The sequence below is a fragment of the Arachis hypogaea genome, chromosome 6, assembly GCF_003086295.3.
Source record: "Arachis hypogaea cultivar Tifrunner chromosome 6, arahy.Tifrunner.gnm2.J5K5, whole genome shotgun sequence".
Classification (NCBI taxonomy): domain Eukaryota; kingdom Viridiplantae; phylum Streptophyta; class Magnoliopsida; order Fabales; family Fabaceae; genus Arachis; species Arachis hypogaea.
Genome location: NC_092041.1, coordinates 93,453,604 through 93,469,391, shown reverse-complemented (window position 1 = coordinate 93,469,391; position 15,788 = coordinate 93,453,604). Strand labels below are relative to the sequence as shown.

General features: G+C 34.3%; 2 protein-coding genes across 6 annotated transcripts; both read left to right on the top strand.

Annotated features, from left to right (window-relative positions):
• The first annotated feature begins 221 nt into the window (after positions 1–221).
• LOC112696974 (uncharacterized) lies at positions 222–3,241 on the top strand. Its single transcript, XM_072197320.1, has 10 exons — positions 222–253; positions 636–707; positions 1,541–1,624; positions 1,737–1,805; positions 1,909–1,974; positions 2,088–2,178; positions 2,269–2,473; positions 2,562–2,655; positions 2,735–2,794; positions 2,909–3,241. The coding sequence occupies exons 2-10, from the start codon at positions 676–678 to the stop codon at positions 3,039–3,041; spliced, it is 834 nt and encodes a 277-aa protein (XP_072053421.1). The 5' UTR covers positions 222–253; positions 636–675; the 3' UTR covers positions 3,042–3,241.
• Positions 3,242–3,439: 198 nt separating this feature from the next.
• LOC112696975 (uncharacterized) lies at positions 3,440–7,465 on the top strand. 5 transcript variants are annotated; one of them, XR_011862495.1, is made up of 6 exons: positions 3,440–4,128; positions 5,022–5,109; positions 5,220–5,341; positions 5,543–5,659; positions 5,812–6,030; positions 6,136–6,483. XR_011862495.1 is itself a non-coding variant. In XM_025749940.3 (5 exons), the coding sequence occupies exons 1-4, from the start codon at positions 4,120–4,122 to the stop codon at positions 5,612–5,614; spliced, it is 291 nt and encodes a 96-aa protein (XP_025605725.1). In that variant the 5' UTR covers positions 3,470–4,119; the 3' UTR covers positions 5,615–5,659; positions 6,659–7,465. The 5 variants fall into 5 exon arrangements, 1 of the variants encoding a protein (XP_025605725.1); XR_003151015.3 differs by having other exon boundaries at positions 3,470–4,128; positions 5,538–6,030; XM_025749940.3 differs by lacking the exons at positions 5,812–6,030; positions 6,136–6,483 and adding an exon at positions 6,659–7,465 and having other exon boundaries at positions 3,470–4,128.
• Positions 7,466–15,788: the final 8,323 nt, after the last annotated feature.

The following is a 15,788-nucleotide window of genomic DNA, read 5'->3' as shown; positions in this document are numbered from 1 at the left end:
TAAATTATAACTGTTTAAAAAAATATTTTTTTATTCTTTTAATATTTTTATTTTTATTATTAAAAAATTATTAAAAGCAATAAAAATTTTTAATTTTTTAAAAAAATATTTTTTGTTTTTTTAATACTTTTACTTTTATTATTACAAATTTACGAAACGCACTAAATTTTTTTTTCTATCGATTTAATAACATCTAAATAACGAGTCTACTTCTTTCTTCTTCTTCATCTCAATTTCCTTCTGCCGCAACCAGGTAATACTTTTTTTTCCTACTTTGTTTCTCCTTTTTCTTGGTTCTTTCTCACGCTGTTCTATGTTTCCCTAGGTTTATTCGATTCTTGTTGTTTTCTGCATTTTCTTTTTTAATTATTTATTCGAGCGTATGATGATTGTGGTTGATTAATGATTGAGAATTCGAGATACTGCTTTAGGGCTTTTGGAATGAATTTAAATCTTTTAAATTTTGAATTTTTATTTTAAAGGATAAAATATGAACTCATATTATTAAATTTTTTGTCTTTCATAATTTTTTTTATTTTTATTTATGAAATAAATAGTAAGAGATTATATTTTATATTCTAAAATAAAATTCAAAATTTAGAGAATTTATATTATACGAGTCATTGCTTTGTCAGGTTTAAAGAGGCTTTCAACTTGCTTAGCTTCTGCAGTTCCATGGCTGCCTCCTCTAAAATCCGAGTTCACTCGTAATTATTCATTTATTTGCTACCTCCTCTCTGATGTTAAGTTGTTTGGTAAACAAATGTTATATTGATATGATGTCTGAGAGGAGGAGTGAGTTTTAGGATTTCTGGAAGTTAATGAACAAGAACTCCAAAGATCAAAGCCAATTCCTACATTATATAAAAGAATTTTCCTTTTGAGAATGGATCATACAACAATTCTAATAAACCTTGTTAATATGAACTCGTTAAACCATCCTTTAAAGAAGAGAAGGGGTTTATCTTGCTTAGGTTCTTCTTGTTCCTTCTCTTCTGCTATGATAGTAGCTAACCTCATTGGCCAACGATTTAGAGCCTAAATACAGTGGTTGTTACGAACTTGCCTTCTTAATAAATTGCTAAGACCGACTGTATGAATACTCTATTGAGGTTAGCCATAGTCTAATCGTCTTAGTTGACTCACTTTGACATGAACATGTTAGAGGCAGCATTGCATGGTAAAGCTATTATATGGATTACAAATTGGGAGGTTGGTTGAGTCAACAAAGATTTTCTGCTTTGTATGCAAACATGGCAGAAACATGGTCTGCTCTGGACAACTATATGAATTTATGACATGCATATCAGAAATTCTTTTTGCTGTTGGGCAATTGTAAATGAGCATAACATGCACTCCTCCTGTCTAATTTTGTCTTGTAGGTGCGCTTTGAAGCTTCCTTGTACTTTCTTTTCATTTTTTCAAAATCATTCTTTTGGTGTTTGTATGTTGTCTCTGATTCCTCATCTCTTGTTGTATACAAATCAGTAAGCCCTTTTTTCCCCTCCACCTTTTTGTGTGTGTTTTTATTGAAATCCAGAGACAGCATGGAACCATTGCGAGTGCCGTACAATCTTAGATCTCATCATCGTGTAGCTAACTACAGTGATTCGACATCTCGCAGGTCAGGGTTGTTACTATTTATGAGCTTCGTGCTTTCTCTTTTTGTTGTCTATATATCTGGAAACTTTTTAATTTATTGTGAGATCTCATACAATTTGTATATGAAAATGCAGACCAAAGCGTGGTAAGGTCTCCACTGGAAGCATTGTACTGGAAGATCCTCATGGTAAACAAGAAAGAATGTGAGTACAAAAAAGCTTTGTTATTGTTTACTTAATAATCATTTATAGAAATATATTAGTTTTGTAAGTTTCTTTATCTCATAAATTTTGTTTGTAATCAAAGACCAAACTCTGAGCGCTCCGCCAGAAGGAATGCGCCTGAGCATCCTCGTAGTAAAGGGAAAAAAGTGTGAGTACACAATTATGTTTCTTTTTTCTTAATTATGATTGATAGTAACATAGATCATTATATCAGTTTCTTATCAGTGCCTCAAATACCGTGATTTGTCTCCACTGCTACAGATTTAAGTGTTCACACCAAAGCAAGAAGCTTGAGGATGTGTTTCCTTATCCATTAGTGGCAATGCAACATTACAACAAAAATCGAAAGGAGGTTATTTTTTTTCCCAATCTTAATCTGTTGATTTCGTTTTGCTTTATTGCTTTCATGTAGAAAAATAATTATTTGTTAATTGTTTTCCAGAAAGAACAATACAAGGTTTCTCAACGCTGTGAGGACATGTGTTTTTATATAAGGAAGATTGGTTTTATTCGATTATTGCACTTTAAGGCTCAGCCGATACTTGGAAATTCTCCTACTAGGCATTTTTATGCCCTAGTTCATCAAAAGCCTAATCGGGATACTCACGTGTCTTACTGTGAACCTCATCCAGATCCTCCAAAATCTGGTATCTTTACTAAATTTTTTCTTTGTTTACTTCTTTTTACTATCAGATACTGTTAGAGACAGTGACATTTTTCATTTTTGTGTCATAGGTGGTCCTTCGGTTGCCAAAATCGTTCCCTTGTGCTGCAATATTTGTAATCTTGGCAGTGCTGAAGAAATAAAGGCAAAATCAAGGGAATTGAGGTTTCATTCAACTACCTCCCTCAATATATCCATGTATAGTTGAATTTATTGCTACTTAAAATGACTTTGTTGTTTGTAGGAAAAAATCAGAAGCTCGAAAACTTGCAGGTGGAGAAGACTCAGATTCAGACTACTACGAGTGAGAATTACTTCAAATGCAGTTTCTGTTCCATTATCTCCTACATGTTATACATGATGGTGTTTAATTAAACTATTATTTTGTTGCTTCTTTTTGTTTTGATGTTTTCTGCAGTGGTTACTCAGACCCAAATTCTGGTTCTAAAAATGCTTTCTGCAGTGGTTACTCAAACCGAAATTCTACTTCTGAACCCTCTCTACTCTATGCCCCAGGGCGTACCTTTGGTGGAAAATGGTTTAAGGACTAGCACCTTTTTGGCATCAGTTGGTCATAAGGAACTAAAGTGGTGTTAGTTGCACAATACTTGATGTGTTTCTCTTTTAGGGATTAGAGTTCGGATATACTTCCTACAAACAATGTTTTTTGTGTTTTTGTAATATCCTAGTATTTACATACATTGCATAAGCGCATCTATCTATTATCTATCTATTAATTAATTAATCAAAATATATATATATATATATTTATATTATTATTATTATATTATTTTATTATTATTATTATATATTATATTATATTATTATTATTATTATATTATTATATATATTATAGGAAAGTAGTAGTAGGTTCAATGCTCGACAAGTGTATAGGCTAATTGATCAACAAGTATTCAGTTCAAATGTATGACAAGTGTCCAGTTTTGATATTAAAGTGTTTAAATAACATTTATTGAGCGGGGAAGTTTCAACCAAAAAATTTTTGAAATTCAAATCTGTAGTTTTTTTTGGTAGAGTCAAATATATGGTTTAAATATTTCTTTTGCCCATATTTTGTTTCTTGGTTCAATTCTTAGCTCACAGGTCACAGTAGATTCGCTCAATTTTGACTCGGTCCTTCTTACCCTCACTCGTTCGCGATGTCTTTGAACTCCAATTTTGTGCATACAATCGAGTCAGTGCTGGGTGTGTCGCTTGGATTCCATCTTGGGTTTGGTGGTCCTGATTACGACGACCTTGGCAGCACTGATATTTGGGATGCTAATCTTCTGGAAGAAATCGTCGAACCGAAGAAGGGAGATGAGACCGGTCATAGTGCCGAAGCCGTTGGCAAATTGAAGACTCTGCATGCCGCCAAGGGAATGCTAAGTGAGATTCGACAAGATTTAGTGGATCTTCATAACTAGCTGCAACAACATCAAATAGAATCTTCTTCTTCTTCGCCGCTGATTTGTTAGACAAAAATGCTATGACCATTAACCAAGCGGCATTCGCTTTCATCTTCGTTGAACAGTAAGTCGGGTTCATTTTCCACCAGAGCAGAAAGATTGGTAGCCTTGAGCGGCAAAGGAGCAATAATGACGGATAGATCTCTAACATCTTCAAGGGATGTCACAGGTAAGCACATCGGAATTTCCTCTTTTTTCATTGTACTCTTAACTGATGTGCTACAATCTGGTCTGAGGATTTTCCTTCCAAACAACACGTTGATCTGTTTGTAGATGCTTTCGGATACAGTACATTGACACAAACTATTACAACCAAGTTTAAAGATTGTGGTGGTTTTGCCTTTTTAGTGAGTAGTGCAATGTATTGAAATACATTGCTTATTGAGTTGGCCATTTATTTTTCTAACTGGTATTTTGCTTCAGGAGTTCATTATGTTATTTGAGCTGCTGTATATATATATATATATAGATGAAAATTAGAAGCAAAGTTAAAGATTGCAATACTTTGTCAACAGCCTGGAAAAATACCAAAAGAGAACATAATGATAATTTTATGCTAAGAATTCTCTTTTAAATACATTAGATTATTATGCATGGAAAAATGAACGAAGAAGAAAGCATTTAACAAATGTCAAAGACGTTTGACTTTATTTTATATATAGTTCTTCTTTAGAAGATCAATCAGCATGGTAAGTTTGCTCTTTGTCACAATCTTATAATGGTAGGTATTTCCTTACTTCTTTTATTATTGTATTTAAGTTTTTAGTAAATTTCAAAACTAACTCATTCCAATAGTATTTATCTGTTTATGTATGTGATGGAAAAGCATTGATCTAGTGTATATATATACATATGTACTTATGCAGTATGTTTTTGTTTGTGTGAAGAAGAATCAGTATATGAGTTCACAATAACTGTGCTGCTTCAAAAGAAAATCATCCTTTCTAAACTAAAATTTTTATTTGGCTTCTTTATTATTATGCTGTTGATTTGTGGTTTTATGGGGTCTATTAACAATTTGTTACTTTATTGGTTCTCTCATTTGGTAACTTTTTGATGCAGGTGATAGCTCTTTTCCTAAGATCAAATCTCAAGATATCTGGAGCAAATAATGCAGGTTTTGGAGAAATTGATTTGGAAAGGCAATATGGTGAGCTAAACAATTTTTAGAGCAATGTTTTCATTGATTTATTAACATATAGGAAGGAGAATTTTTCACTATATGGCTATACTGATAAACTTCTTTTGATGCATTAAAAGTGAAAGGAGTTGTATTTCTTGGACCTCCAGCTGTATCTATGGCAGCACTGGGAGATAAAATTGGTTCACCATTGATTGCTCAAGCAGCTGAAGTGCCAACTCTTTCATGGAATGGTTCTCATGTAAGTTTCATTCCCCAGTAATTGTGCCTTTCTTCTGTCTCGGGTGCCTAATTATGAGCTTAAATTTTCTTCTTATAGGTGAAAATTCCACCAGGAGTATATGAAATATTTACATAAAGAAAATTGGATAAATACCATTATGAGAAACTTTGTCCTAACCTTACTTTTGTGTTCTTTTTTTTTTTTTTTGGCAAAGTTTAGAAAGTAATAATCACATGGATGTTTGAGGTTCATAATAATGATGAGCTAAGGAGATTGTTAAAGCAAGTCTAAGGAGAATTTCTGATGCACATCCTCATTTATCTATGAACCTATCAGGTACATGCTCTACTGCTGTCTTCTTTATCATTATTTCTATTTTTCAAATCTTAATTATTTTGGGTATAATCCTTACATGGAATGGTCTGTCATGGAATTATTTGTTTATTTCATTATCATGTGAGTTGTCACTCATAATTTTAACATTTAAGAGCACCATCTGCCGTGATGTTTTATATGGTTGCCCCACTCAATCACTGAGCTTCACCAAGGATAACCAATCTAATTGAGCTGGATGAATTTGACTATCACGGGACATCAAAATGACGTGAGCTACTAGAGCTATTTGCGAACCTATAGTTGTTGTACAAAGTACCAGCTAAGTAGACATCCTTGATGATGGTTATCAGTGGAGGAAATCACAACCCGAGGTAGCCATTCTCCTCTTAACTGTTTTTGTTGCTCTCTTATTCCCCTTCATCTTCATGCAACTTGCAAAGCTGAACTTGGACTGGCCTGTTTCTGTTTTGCTGCAGGAGTTACTTCAGGTGCACCAATGTAGGCTGCACTGTGAGGAAACACGTTGAGAGAGCATCACATGACCTTAAATTTGTGATCATTACATACGAGGGAAAGCAGAAGCATCATGTTCCTGCTACATGCTCTAGCAGTCATGTTTGGATTAAAACTGAATTAGGTTGCATATGATAAGAGCTTCTGCATATGTTTCTCATCATTTTATATATTCCAGAATATGCTTCTTCATGTTTTTGAACAAATAATTAGCATACAATTAAGGTGCGAATTATTAGTATATAATTTTGTCTTTGAATGAATAATCAGTATATAATGTCTTCTAGAGGATTGATATTAGAACATTGCATACTTCCTAGATCTTATTACCACTAAGCTATTTGTTCAATTGTGTACATTTGCCAAGGCATTATCAGCAATAAACAGCTCATGACCGATGAATCCAAACTTGGATGTCATGAAAAAACTTAGAAAGTTACATAATTCAAGAGTTAATTACCAACCCAGTTCTTATCCATTTTTCAGAATGACAACGCGACTTCTCAAGATAAAAATGATCTATTTTGGTCCTTGTTCTCTACTTCTGTGACACAAAGCGGTTCTTTTGGGTGTTTCTTCGTCATCTCTGAAGTCCGCTTGCTTCCTCTCTGCAACGATGTAGCTGCCATTTGCTCATCTCGGTTTTTGGAGCACTGCACCATTGGTGTCGCAGATCAGATCTAGTGGAGTCGCGTTCATCATCTCCATCACCGCAACCGCCTTCCCTTTCCCTTTTGCAGAGGCATCGACGGTAATGTTGCTACTAGCATCGTTAGCGACATCACCACTGAAGATTGGAGATGGTGGTGGAGCACCCTCAATCTCCTCCTTCCTCTGCCTCTTTTCGCCAGGCGCCATCGCAGCTGCGTGTTCCTCACCATAATCGCCATATCCTTTTGCTTGCATGTTGTTGTGTTAACTTTGCGAGTTGGTATCGCAATTGGATATGCGATTAGATTAAATTCTTCTTCCTCTGTTTCTTCATCATCTAACAAAATTGAGCTCTGATCTCTTATTTCTTCTTGTTGCTGAGGTTTTATTGATATGTGGAAGTACTAAATTCGAGTTTCTGTATTTATTTATCTTTTAATTCTTATTGCCTCTCTTGATTAAAAGAAACGACAATTGTGATAATATTTGACACGGTTCTACTGGAGACAGGGACATCCTCTGTTTAATTGTTCCCCCTCCTTATGATTGCTGCATGTGGAAGCTGTAATAATCAATTGCCATGGCAATGTATTGTTTAATGAATCTAAGATTAAGATGGTCTTATGAAAGGAACAAATGTTTGGTTAACAAATCTTTTGCTATTAAGAAAACTCAGTTTATTGTTATTATATATTGAATTTTTTTATAATTTTATTGTATATTTTAACTAAACCGGTTCAACCCCGGTTGAATTCCAGTTGGACCATTAAACCATTAAACCAGTCACTTGACCGGTTCAATGATCGGTCCAGTTCTCACAACCTTGGTCGTGATACCTCACCACCGTTGATTTACAACCAAGGCGTAAAGTTCTGTATGGTAAGGTGTTACAACATGTGCTTGTACAAAATTGTTAGGTCTCTTATACTTGTCTAACAACTCTTCGTGCGCCATTAACAAAGTTTCTAACTCTCTTATAAATCCACATTTCATGGTATTTATTTGCTCTAATTGGGTGGATTTTATCAACTTTTTCTATATTTATTCAATGAAATAGCATGGTTTTGTAAACTCTCCATAAATTGTGCTTAAAAGTGAAAACATACTTTTTAGTCCCTTATTTGCTAAATTTTATTCACTTTAATTCCATTTGATGCCTTAATGTATTTATTGAGTGATTTTAGGCTTACAAGGCTAATATGGATTGAAGAATTGAGAAAAAAGCATGCAAAAGTGGAGAAATCATGAAGAAATGGAGTTTGGAGCTTTTCAGCAAGTGTGCGTACGCACAATGATGCGTGCGTACGCATAGGTGGAAGCGTTCACAAGTGATAATCAGCAGGTGTGTGTACGCACAAGTCCCAGCATGTGACCTCATTAAATACAAAACGCTGGCAATGAATTTTGGACCTCTAGAACCCAACCCAACTTATTTCTGAAACTATTTCAACCCTAATTTAAGAGGAAACAAGGGAAGAGCAATTAGGTTTAGGTTTTAACATGTAGGCTAGTTTTCCTAGAGAGAGAAGCTCCCCATTCCTTCTAAAAATTAGGGTTATTAGATTAATTTTTCTTTTTAATTCTTGTCTTCATCTAGTTTTTTTACCTTTATTTGTTCTATTGCCTTAATTTTCTTAGTTTATCTTGTTAATTTCTCATTTTGGTTACTTTTTTATGTTGATGAACTCTTGTTAATTTTCATTATATTTAATGCAATTTTATATTTTTATGTTTATTGATGTTTAATTGAGTTGTTATTATTATTTTCTTGCATTTGGTAGTTTTAGATTTTATTTTTATTGCAATTTAATATGCTTTTATTTTCATGCACACCAAGTGTTTGATAAAATGCTTGGCTTAGTTTTAGTGTAGTTTTTCACACTCTTAGCTTGCAATTGAGGAATTTGGTAACCTTGAGTCATTGATGTCCATTCTTGATTGATATATTAGGGTAGTTAGTTGGTTTGGTTTCCACTAACGCTAGTCTTTCACTAAGCTAATTAGTGAGTTGGTTAGGACTTGTGGATTGAGATCAATTATGCCTATTTGACTTATCCTTGATGTTAGGGTTGACTAAGTAGGATTAACTCTTCATAATCATCATATGTTTGTGGTCAATGGCTAGGATAGGTAACCTTAACTTTCAACTTTTGCCAAGAGTTCCCCTTTGTCATTTAATTTCCATTTTCATTGCTTTAATTGCTTTCCATTTAATTCTTTGCATGCTTGTTTGATTTCTTGCATTTTAAATTCTTGCTAATTGCCATACAAATCCCTCTTCCTCATAGCCAATAATTGAGCACTTCATTGTAATTCCTAGGGAGAACGACCCGGGATTTAAAACTCTCAGTTATTTGATTTGAATTGTGACAAATTCTATATTTAAACTTTGATGTTGGGGTTTAATTGCCGGTTGGGAATATGCTATCAACAAAGAAGTTCTCTTTTCTTATTTTGAGAAATTCTAAATCGGTACAAATTCTTTTCATCAAGTTTTTGGTGCCGTTGCCGGGGAGTTGCAATGGTGTTACATTATTGGCTATAGTAAATATATTAATATGTGAATAACTTGCTTTTTGGTTATCTTTTATTTTTGTTAATGGTTAGAATTGGGATCCCGGAGGACATTTGAAATTCAAGCATTGGTGGGGAAGTCAAGCACAAGCCACCATAGCAAGGGCTCTCCTAATTGTCTAACTTAAAGACAATAAATAAAAGTGCTAGGTAGGAGACACCCCACCATGGTAACATCGTTCTAACTTTTCTCTTCTTTTAGCTTTTGTTTAGTGCATTTTGTTTTTCGTAGTTAGCTTAGTTTAATTAATTCTAGGCTTAGTTTAGTTGCATCTTAGTTTTGATCAAGGTTGTGAGAACCGGACCGGTCATTGAACCGGTCAGATGACAGGTTTAATGGTTCAATGGTCCAACCGAGGTCCAACCGGAGTTGAACCGATTTCATTAAATATATAATAAAATTATTAAAAAAACTCCAACTCTCCCATATGTGAATTTCTGCAAGTCAATCAAGTCACTTTGTAAAACATCCAAAACATGTATCCAACCTAAGAACCATAAACATAATTCAACCAAATCATATAAAGCCATATAGCAAATGCAGAATTGTGGCAATATTTTTATTTTGAATCAATAACAGCAAAACAAGAATTCACCAAAACAAATACAATAGGTTGGATTTAAAAATCAATCTCAGTCGAATTAATAAATTAAACAATTGAATTTGTGACTCAATCTCAGCAGAATTAATTCAATATGAACATACTGAATTCAAATAAAAATTCAAAACATTAATATCTCAAAATTCCTCATAATCATCAATAATATGTCATATGCATGTTCAAAACAAATTTCAAATTTCAGAGGAATAGAGTCAGGAAAATAGAATCAGGGAGTGTTAAAGACTGAGACTTGAGACTTGAGAGGGTTGAAGGCTTGAATCAGAGAAGAAAAGAGTTGAGACCTGAGATCTGAGACCTGAGAGGGTTGAAGCAGAGACTAGAGACATGAGACACGACGAAAGGTAGTCGCTTCGACTTCGAGACTCCACGCAAAGAAGAGAAGAAATGACGGAGAAGCAATGACGGTGAGACACAGTGCAGAGCATAGAAGCAGAAACGACGCCAGCAAGGAGGGGAGAAGCGGCGACGACCCACGGCGAGGAGTAGCAAAGCGGCGCGACCCACGACGACAAAGCGAGCTCGGACAGAGAGGGCGACAGGTAGAGAAGGGAGAGAAGGGTTCTGCGATGAGTGAGTGATGCAGAAGTCATGGTCAAAATAATCTGTAGCTCTGATATCATAAAGATATCAGGAGAGAGAGAGAGAGAGAGAGAGAGAGAGAGAGAGAGAGAGAGAGAGAGAGAGAGAGAAATGTATGGTTGATGTCCAATGATGTGTGTGTGCTAATTTATATACCAACTAGTATGACTAACTCTTCTAACAAACTTTGCCTAGCACACACGCTCACGTGTCTAACAAATAGCTAATCACATTACAAAAAGGTTTAACTATTACTATACACACTACTCAATAACCTCCTTCAATTTTCAAGCATTAATAATTTAGTATATTTAAGGAGTATACAAATTTTATTGGCCTAGCAAACTAAATTTTCATAGTGGTCCACTAGATTTGGCTCGTGCACCAATTTAGCTCCTGAGATTCCAATTGCACTATTCTTGTTCTCAAGATTGCGCTCCAAGCTACATACTGGCCTTTCACTCGAATTTCGGCGTGAGTTAACTTGTTGATGTGGCACAATCATTGCCACCTAGGATCTCATTGTGGATAGATGACGTGGATAGTGTTTTGTAATTCTTCAATTTAGTCCCTGTCCCCTTTATAAACCCTAAAGCTTCATTTGCTTTCTCTCATTCTGGTTCTCTCCATCAACGTCTCATTCTTCATCTCTTGTGTACATCAATAGTCATCCTCCATGAGAGAAACTAGGAGCCTCATTGCAGGAAGCTTGAACTGGTCATCATCGACGGAGAACTGGACAAGAAGCACAACGCGAAGCAGGCTTGGGCGGGTTCCAGAGTGGTGCGGTTGTGGTTGTCACCTTGTGTTTAAGTGGTCAGCGATGGAGATACATCCTAACAAGCCCTTCTTTAGTTGTCCCAATTATAATGTGAGTGAAGGTAACTTCTTTGTAATTTAATTTTTTTTTGTGGTTGTCACATTAACTTGTAGAGGGTTGTTTGTAGACAAGTAAAAAAAAATGGTGTGGCTTATTCGTTTGGCCAGATTGTGTGCAAGAAGAGCTGACTGAAAAAGTTATTCCAGGAGATGATAATGGTGAAATGAAAATAAACTTTGCATGGCAGTTGGACAAAATGGAAGTAGACTTTAGAAATCTTAAATTCATGATTCAAGTTCTTGGTTTTGGGTTGTTGGTAGTTGTTGTCTTTATAGGAATGATGCTGTTAAAAAGTTGAGAACATGAAAATGTAACGTTATGTAATATAATGAATGAAAGTTTCTTGGGGTAACATCACAATGGTTCTATTATTGACGTTATTTTTCTATAATTTAATATCATGTAAAATGAACAGACAATTCAAGTTAATAATTAATAGTAAGGTTGATTCAAACCATCCATAGTATTACTTAATCTACATCAAAATACCACAGAGCATTTATAGTTTTTACACAATGCAGTTATAAGTATTTGACAAAAGCAAGTAATATGACATACTTAAAAAAATGAACAAAGTATCTTATAATGAGCATAGTCACAATTTTTTAAACAAAAGATGAACAGTTTGCAAAACTAATATCCTAATCTTAAGTTTCACTTCTTTCGTGGGTGCTTGAATCCAGGAGTGGATACAAACTTCATAAAATTTGTGAAGTGTGGGGCAGTGGTTGAACTTGCTTCTTTCATTGGATCCACTGCTGTAGAGGATGTTGGAGGTGGTGATATTCTTCTAGGGGTTAATTTTTCAAGTGTTTCGACTAATTTAGCAGTTGCTTCAGTTAACTACACAAAAGACACACAAGAAAGGAAAACCCAAACTCATCAGCCACTACCAAAGACCCTAAACCTTTTTCAGAGTTATTAGTGAAGACTTAATAAAAAAAAGTTTAGTAAAAAATTATTATTAAACCTTTTGAGAGTCTTCTAGTTCAGAACAACTTGACTGTGACAGATCAATCTCTAAAGCATGACCAGTTGAAACAGCAGTACTTGTTGCAGGGATATTATTTGTAGTAGTAGCAGTAGCAGTATCAGTAGCAGTAGTTGTAGATGTAGTAGCAGTAGCAGTGCCATCTAAGGTTGCAACAGTAGTAGCGATTGCAGTGGCTTGAGCAGTGGTATTCTTAGGATCTTTAGTAGCTTCGGTAGCCTTTGCAGCTACAGCAGCATCAAAAGCCCTCTTCTTTTCACACCCTCGCTTGGTATGACCCTTTTGTAGACAGTACTTGCAAGTGAATTGTCTTAGATGTCTTTTCATGGTTGAACTTGGCTTAGATTTCTTGCTAGAACTGGTGCCTTCATCGGCATCCTTCCTCCTCTTTGTTTGAAGGTTCCTTGGCTTTCTCTTGATTGGTGGTGCCAATGGCCTGTTATATTAACTTTGTTCCCAAAAAAATTGGTCAGGTAGAGGATTAATGTGGTACTTGTATGTTTTTTTGTAAGACTCCATAGTTATCAAGTTGTAGCAAAAGTCCTCCGGGTGCTTCTTCACTCTGGCAAATGCAGCACAAGTATGAACACATAGAATTTCTACAAATTATCATTTCAAGACATTAAAAAATACAACATTGTATAAGACAACGTTAATATAAAACAAAACATGAAACATTTGATGAATTAGGTTGGAAAATATAACTTGTCAACATCCAAAACTGGCAGGTACACAGTCTTTTTTCCAAGTCAACCACATGGTTGGTAGGACGTCCATTAACCTCAAACTTCTTATAACCAGTATTTCCAGCCCAGATAGCATGCTAGTTCCTGGACATCTTCCTTACCTTCTCAAGCTTACTTTTAATTATTGGTGGTAACAATCCTAAATGGCTATCCAATTTGACCTTGTCCTTAGCCATAATCATCATGACAAACACCCTTACCTCTTCTAGAAGAGTAATTATTGGCTTGTTCCTTGATTCCTTATTTTTGATTTGAATATCTCACATGCATTGTTGTAAATGGAGTCTAGTTTCGAGTTGTGTCTGAACTGTGACCTCGTCCATATCTCTCTAGGCCACTTGTCAAGATATGCCTATACATTCTCATTCAGCCCCTTGATCCTATCCATGTATTCCTTGTGAAGAGAAAATGTTGAATTTAGTTCTCTTGAATTACAAGAACTTAGAGATATTAACAATATGTAGAATTGAATTTTGCATAACCATAAAATAAGGACTAAGCACAACACAGATAATAAAACTAACTAAATAAGAGACACTTTGAATTTTGACACACTTTGAACCATAGTATCTATACCTTAAACTCTTGAAAGGTAGTTGCTGGTGCGCACTCTCATAGTAAACCCCTTTACTCTAAGTCCTTCCACTACTTGTTAAAATTTTGCCATGAATGTCACACACAAAAACGATGACCCGCATCAGGCATTACCTTTTTCATGGCAGGTAGTAATCCCTAACGACAACACAGATCCTGTTAATCGTTCACCATAATCATTCACCTCTTTTTCGGTAGTAGTTTTGGGGAAAAGATTTAGCACAATCGTGGCATTTGACTTTTTTTGCTCTCCAAAATCCTTCACTTAGTTATCAAGGTGCACAATAACATCTTGCCCTTGTAGTATCTCAGGTTTTAAAATTTTATGTTCAATGTACACAACAATAACACCGTCCCTCAACTCATTATCAGAGTTTAAATGCCTCAACCCCACTTTTAGGCTCCTTCTTGGCACTTGCCACCAAACTTCCTTTATTTTCTCATACCCTAACTCTTTGAAGTAGTTTCTTAGGTAGAATACATCCAATCTGTCCACATCAATCTCACCCAAACAGTACTTATTGTCAGGATAATATGTCTACCTCCTATCCTTACCCTTCTCAAAATTTCTCCCATGATGAAACATTATTTCTAACACTTCGCTGTTCATCTGCAACATAACAAAAGAAGAAGAAAAAATTTAAAACGCATGCAACCCAAAAACAATAAATAACAAACACACACTGCATGATTAGAGATAGCTCCTGTTCTATTCAAAAGAAACAGAGCATCCAGTAGCAGTTCAAACATATCAACAACAAAAATTCTAACAACATATCATTTCCAACAAAATCTTAATGCAAACGATAAGAGTAACTTAAACAATCTCCTTGTCAGAAGAATGAAAAATGAGCCAAAAAAATTTTTTGGAAAAAAAAAAAACTTTCAAGATAGCTTAAACGGTTTCTCACCCTTTGCTTCAATGGCTTCCCACGAAACTTCCTCAAACTTTAGCGCAACGACTAGAAAAAATCAGTGAGCAAGCAGTAGTGTCCTAAGCTATTGCCATTGTCTCTGACTATGGAGGAGGAGACTAAGCATTGATGTCACTGAAAAATTATAAAAAAGATGTAACGAATGACTAACTCTTCACTAAAACCACTATTTCATTCTAGTGGGAGCAAAATGACAATATTTTAGTTTCAAAATGTTTCACCTATGAAACAACGTTTTTTTTATAGATCTTAAATGACAGTAATTATGCCACATCAATAAATTTGTTGTTGACTCACTGAAATTTGAGAGAAGAATAATATGTAACTCAAAACACAATCTTAAAAACAAAAATAATACAATTAAAATCTCAAAAATTAAATTAATACCTAAGCCGAATCTAAAGAACCAATATAAAAATTTAGTTGGCCTAACAAAAGCATCAACTCCTAAAGCCATTTTGTTTTCGCACCATGGATGGAATACAGCCAACAAAGACTTTGATTAGTCCATGGCCGAAAAAAAAAAAGACTTTGATTAGTAATGTAGAAAAGACACTTATAAATCTCGTTGGAAAGTTAAAAACGTCCAATTACGTTAAAACAAATTCTAGATTGTTTAACCAGAAGTCTCCCGTTCTTATTTAAAAAAAAATTGTGAAAACAACCAATATATATTAATATACTATGATGTCCAATACGTTCATTAATTTTTAGTTGATCTATAAGTACTTCAAAATTAAATAATTAGTTCGAAGTTAAAAATAATAATATTATATAATTATATTATTTTACTAATTAAATTCAATTAAGTTGGTATGATAATTTATTGATATAATAAAAATTAATTAAAAAAAAAGAGTCACATAAAAAAAATTTAGTTAAATTTCATTATAACAATAATTTGTTAATCCGATATTTTTCTTAAAAAAATTTATTTATTGGCTAAGCGGAGGCATTTATTTAAAGTTTTAACCATTATTAAACTAAGGGTGTTGTATTCTTACTATATAACATATTTTAATTATTATATTTACTACATGTGA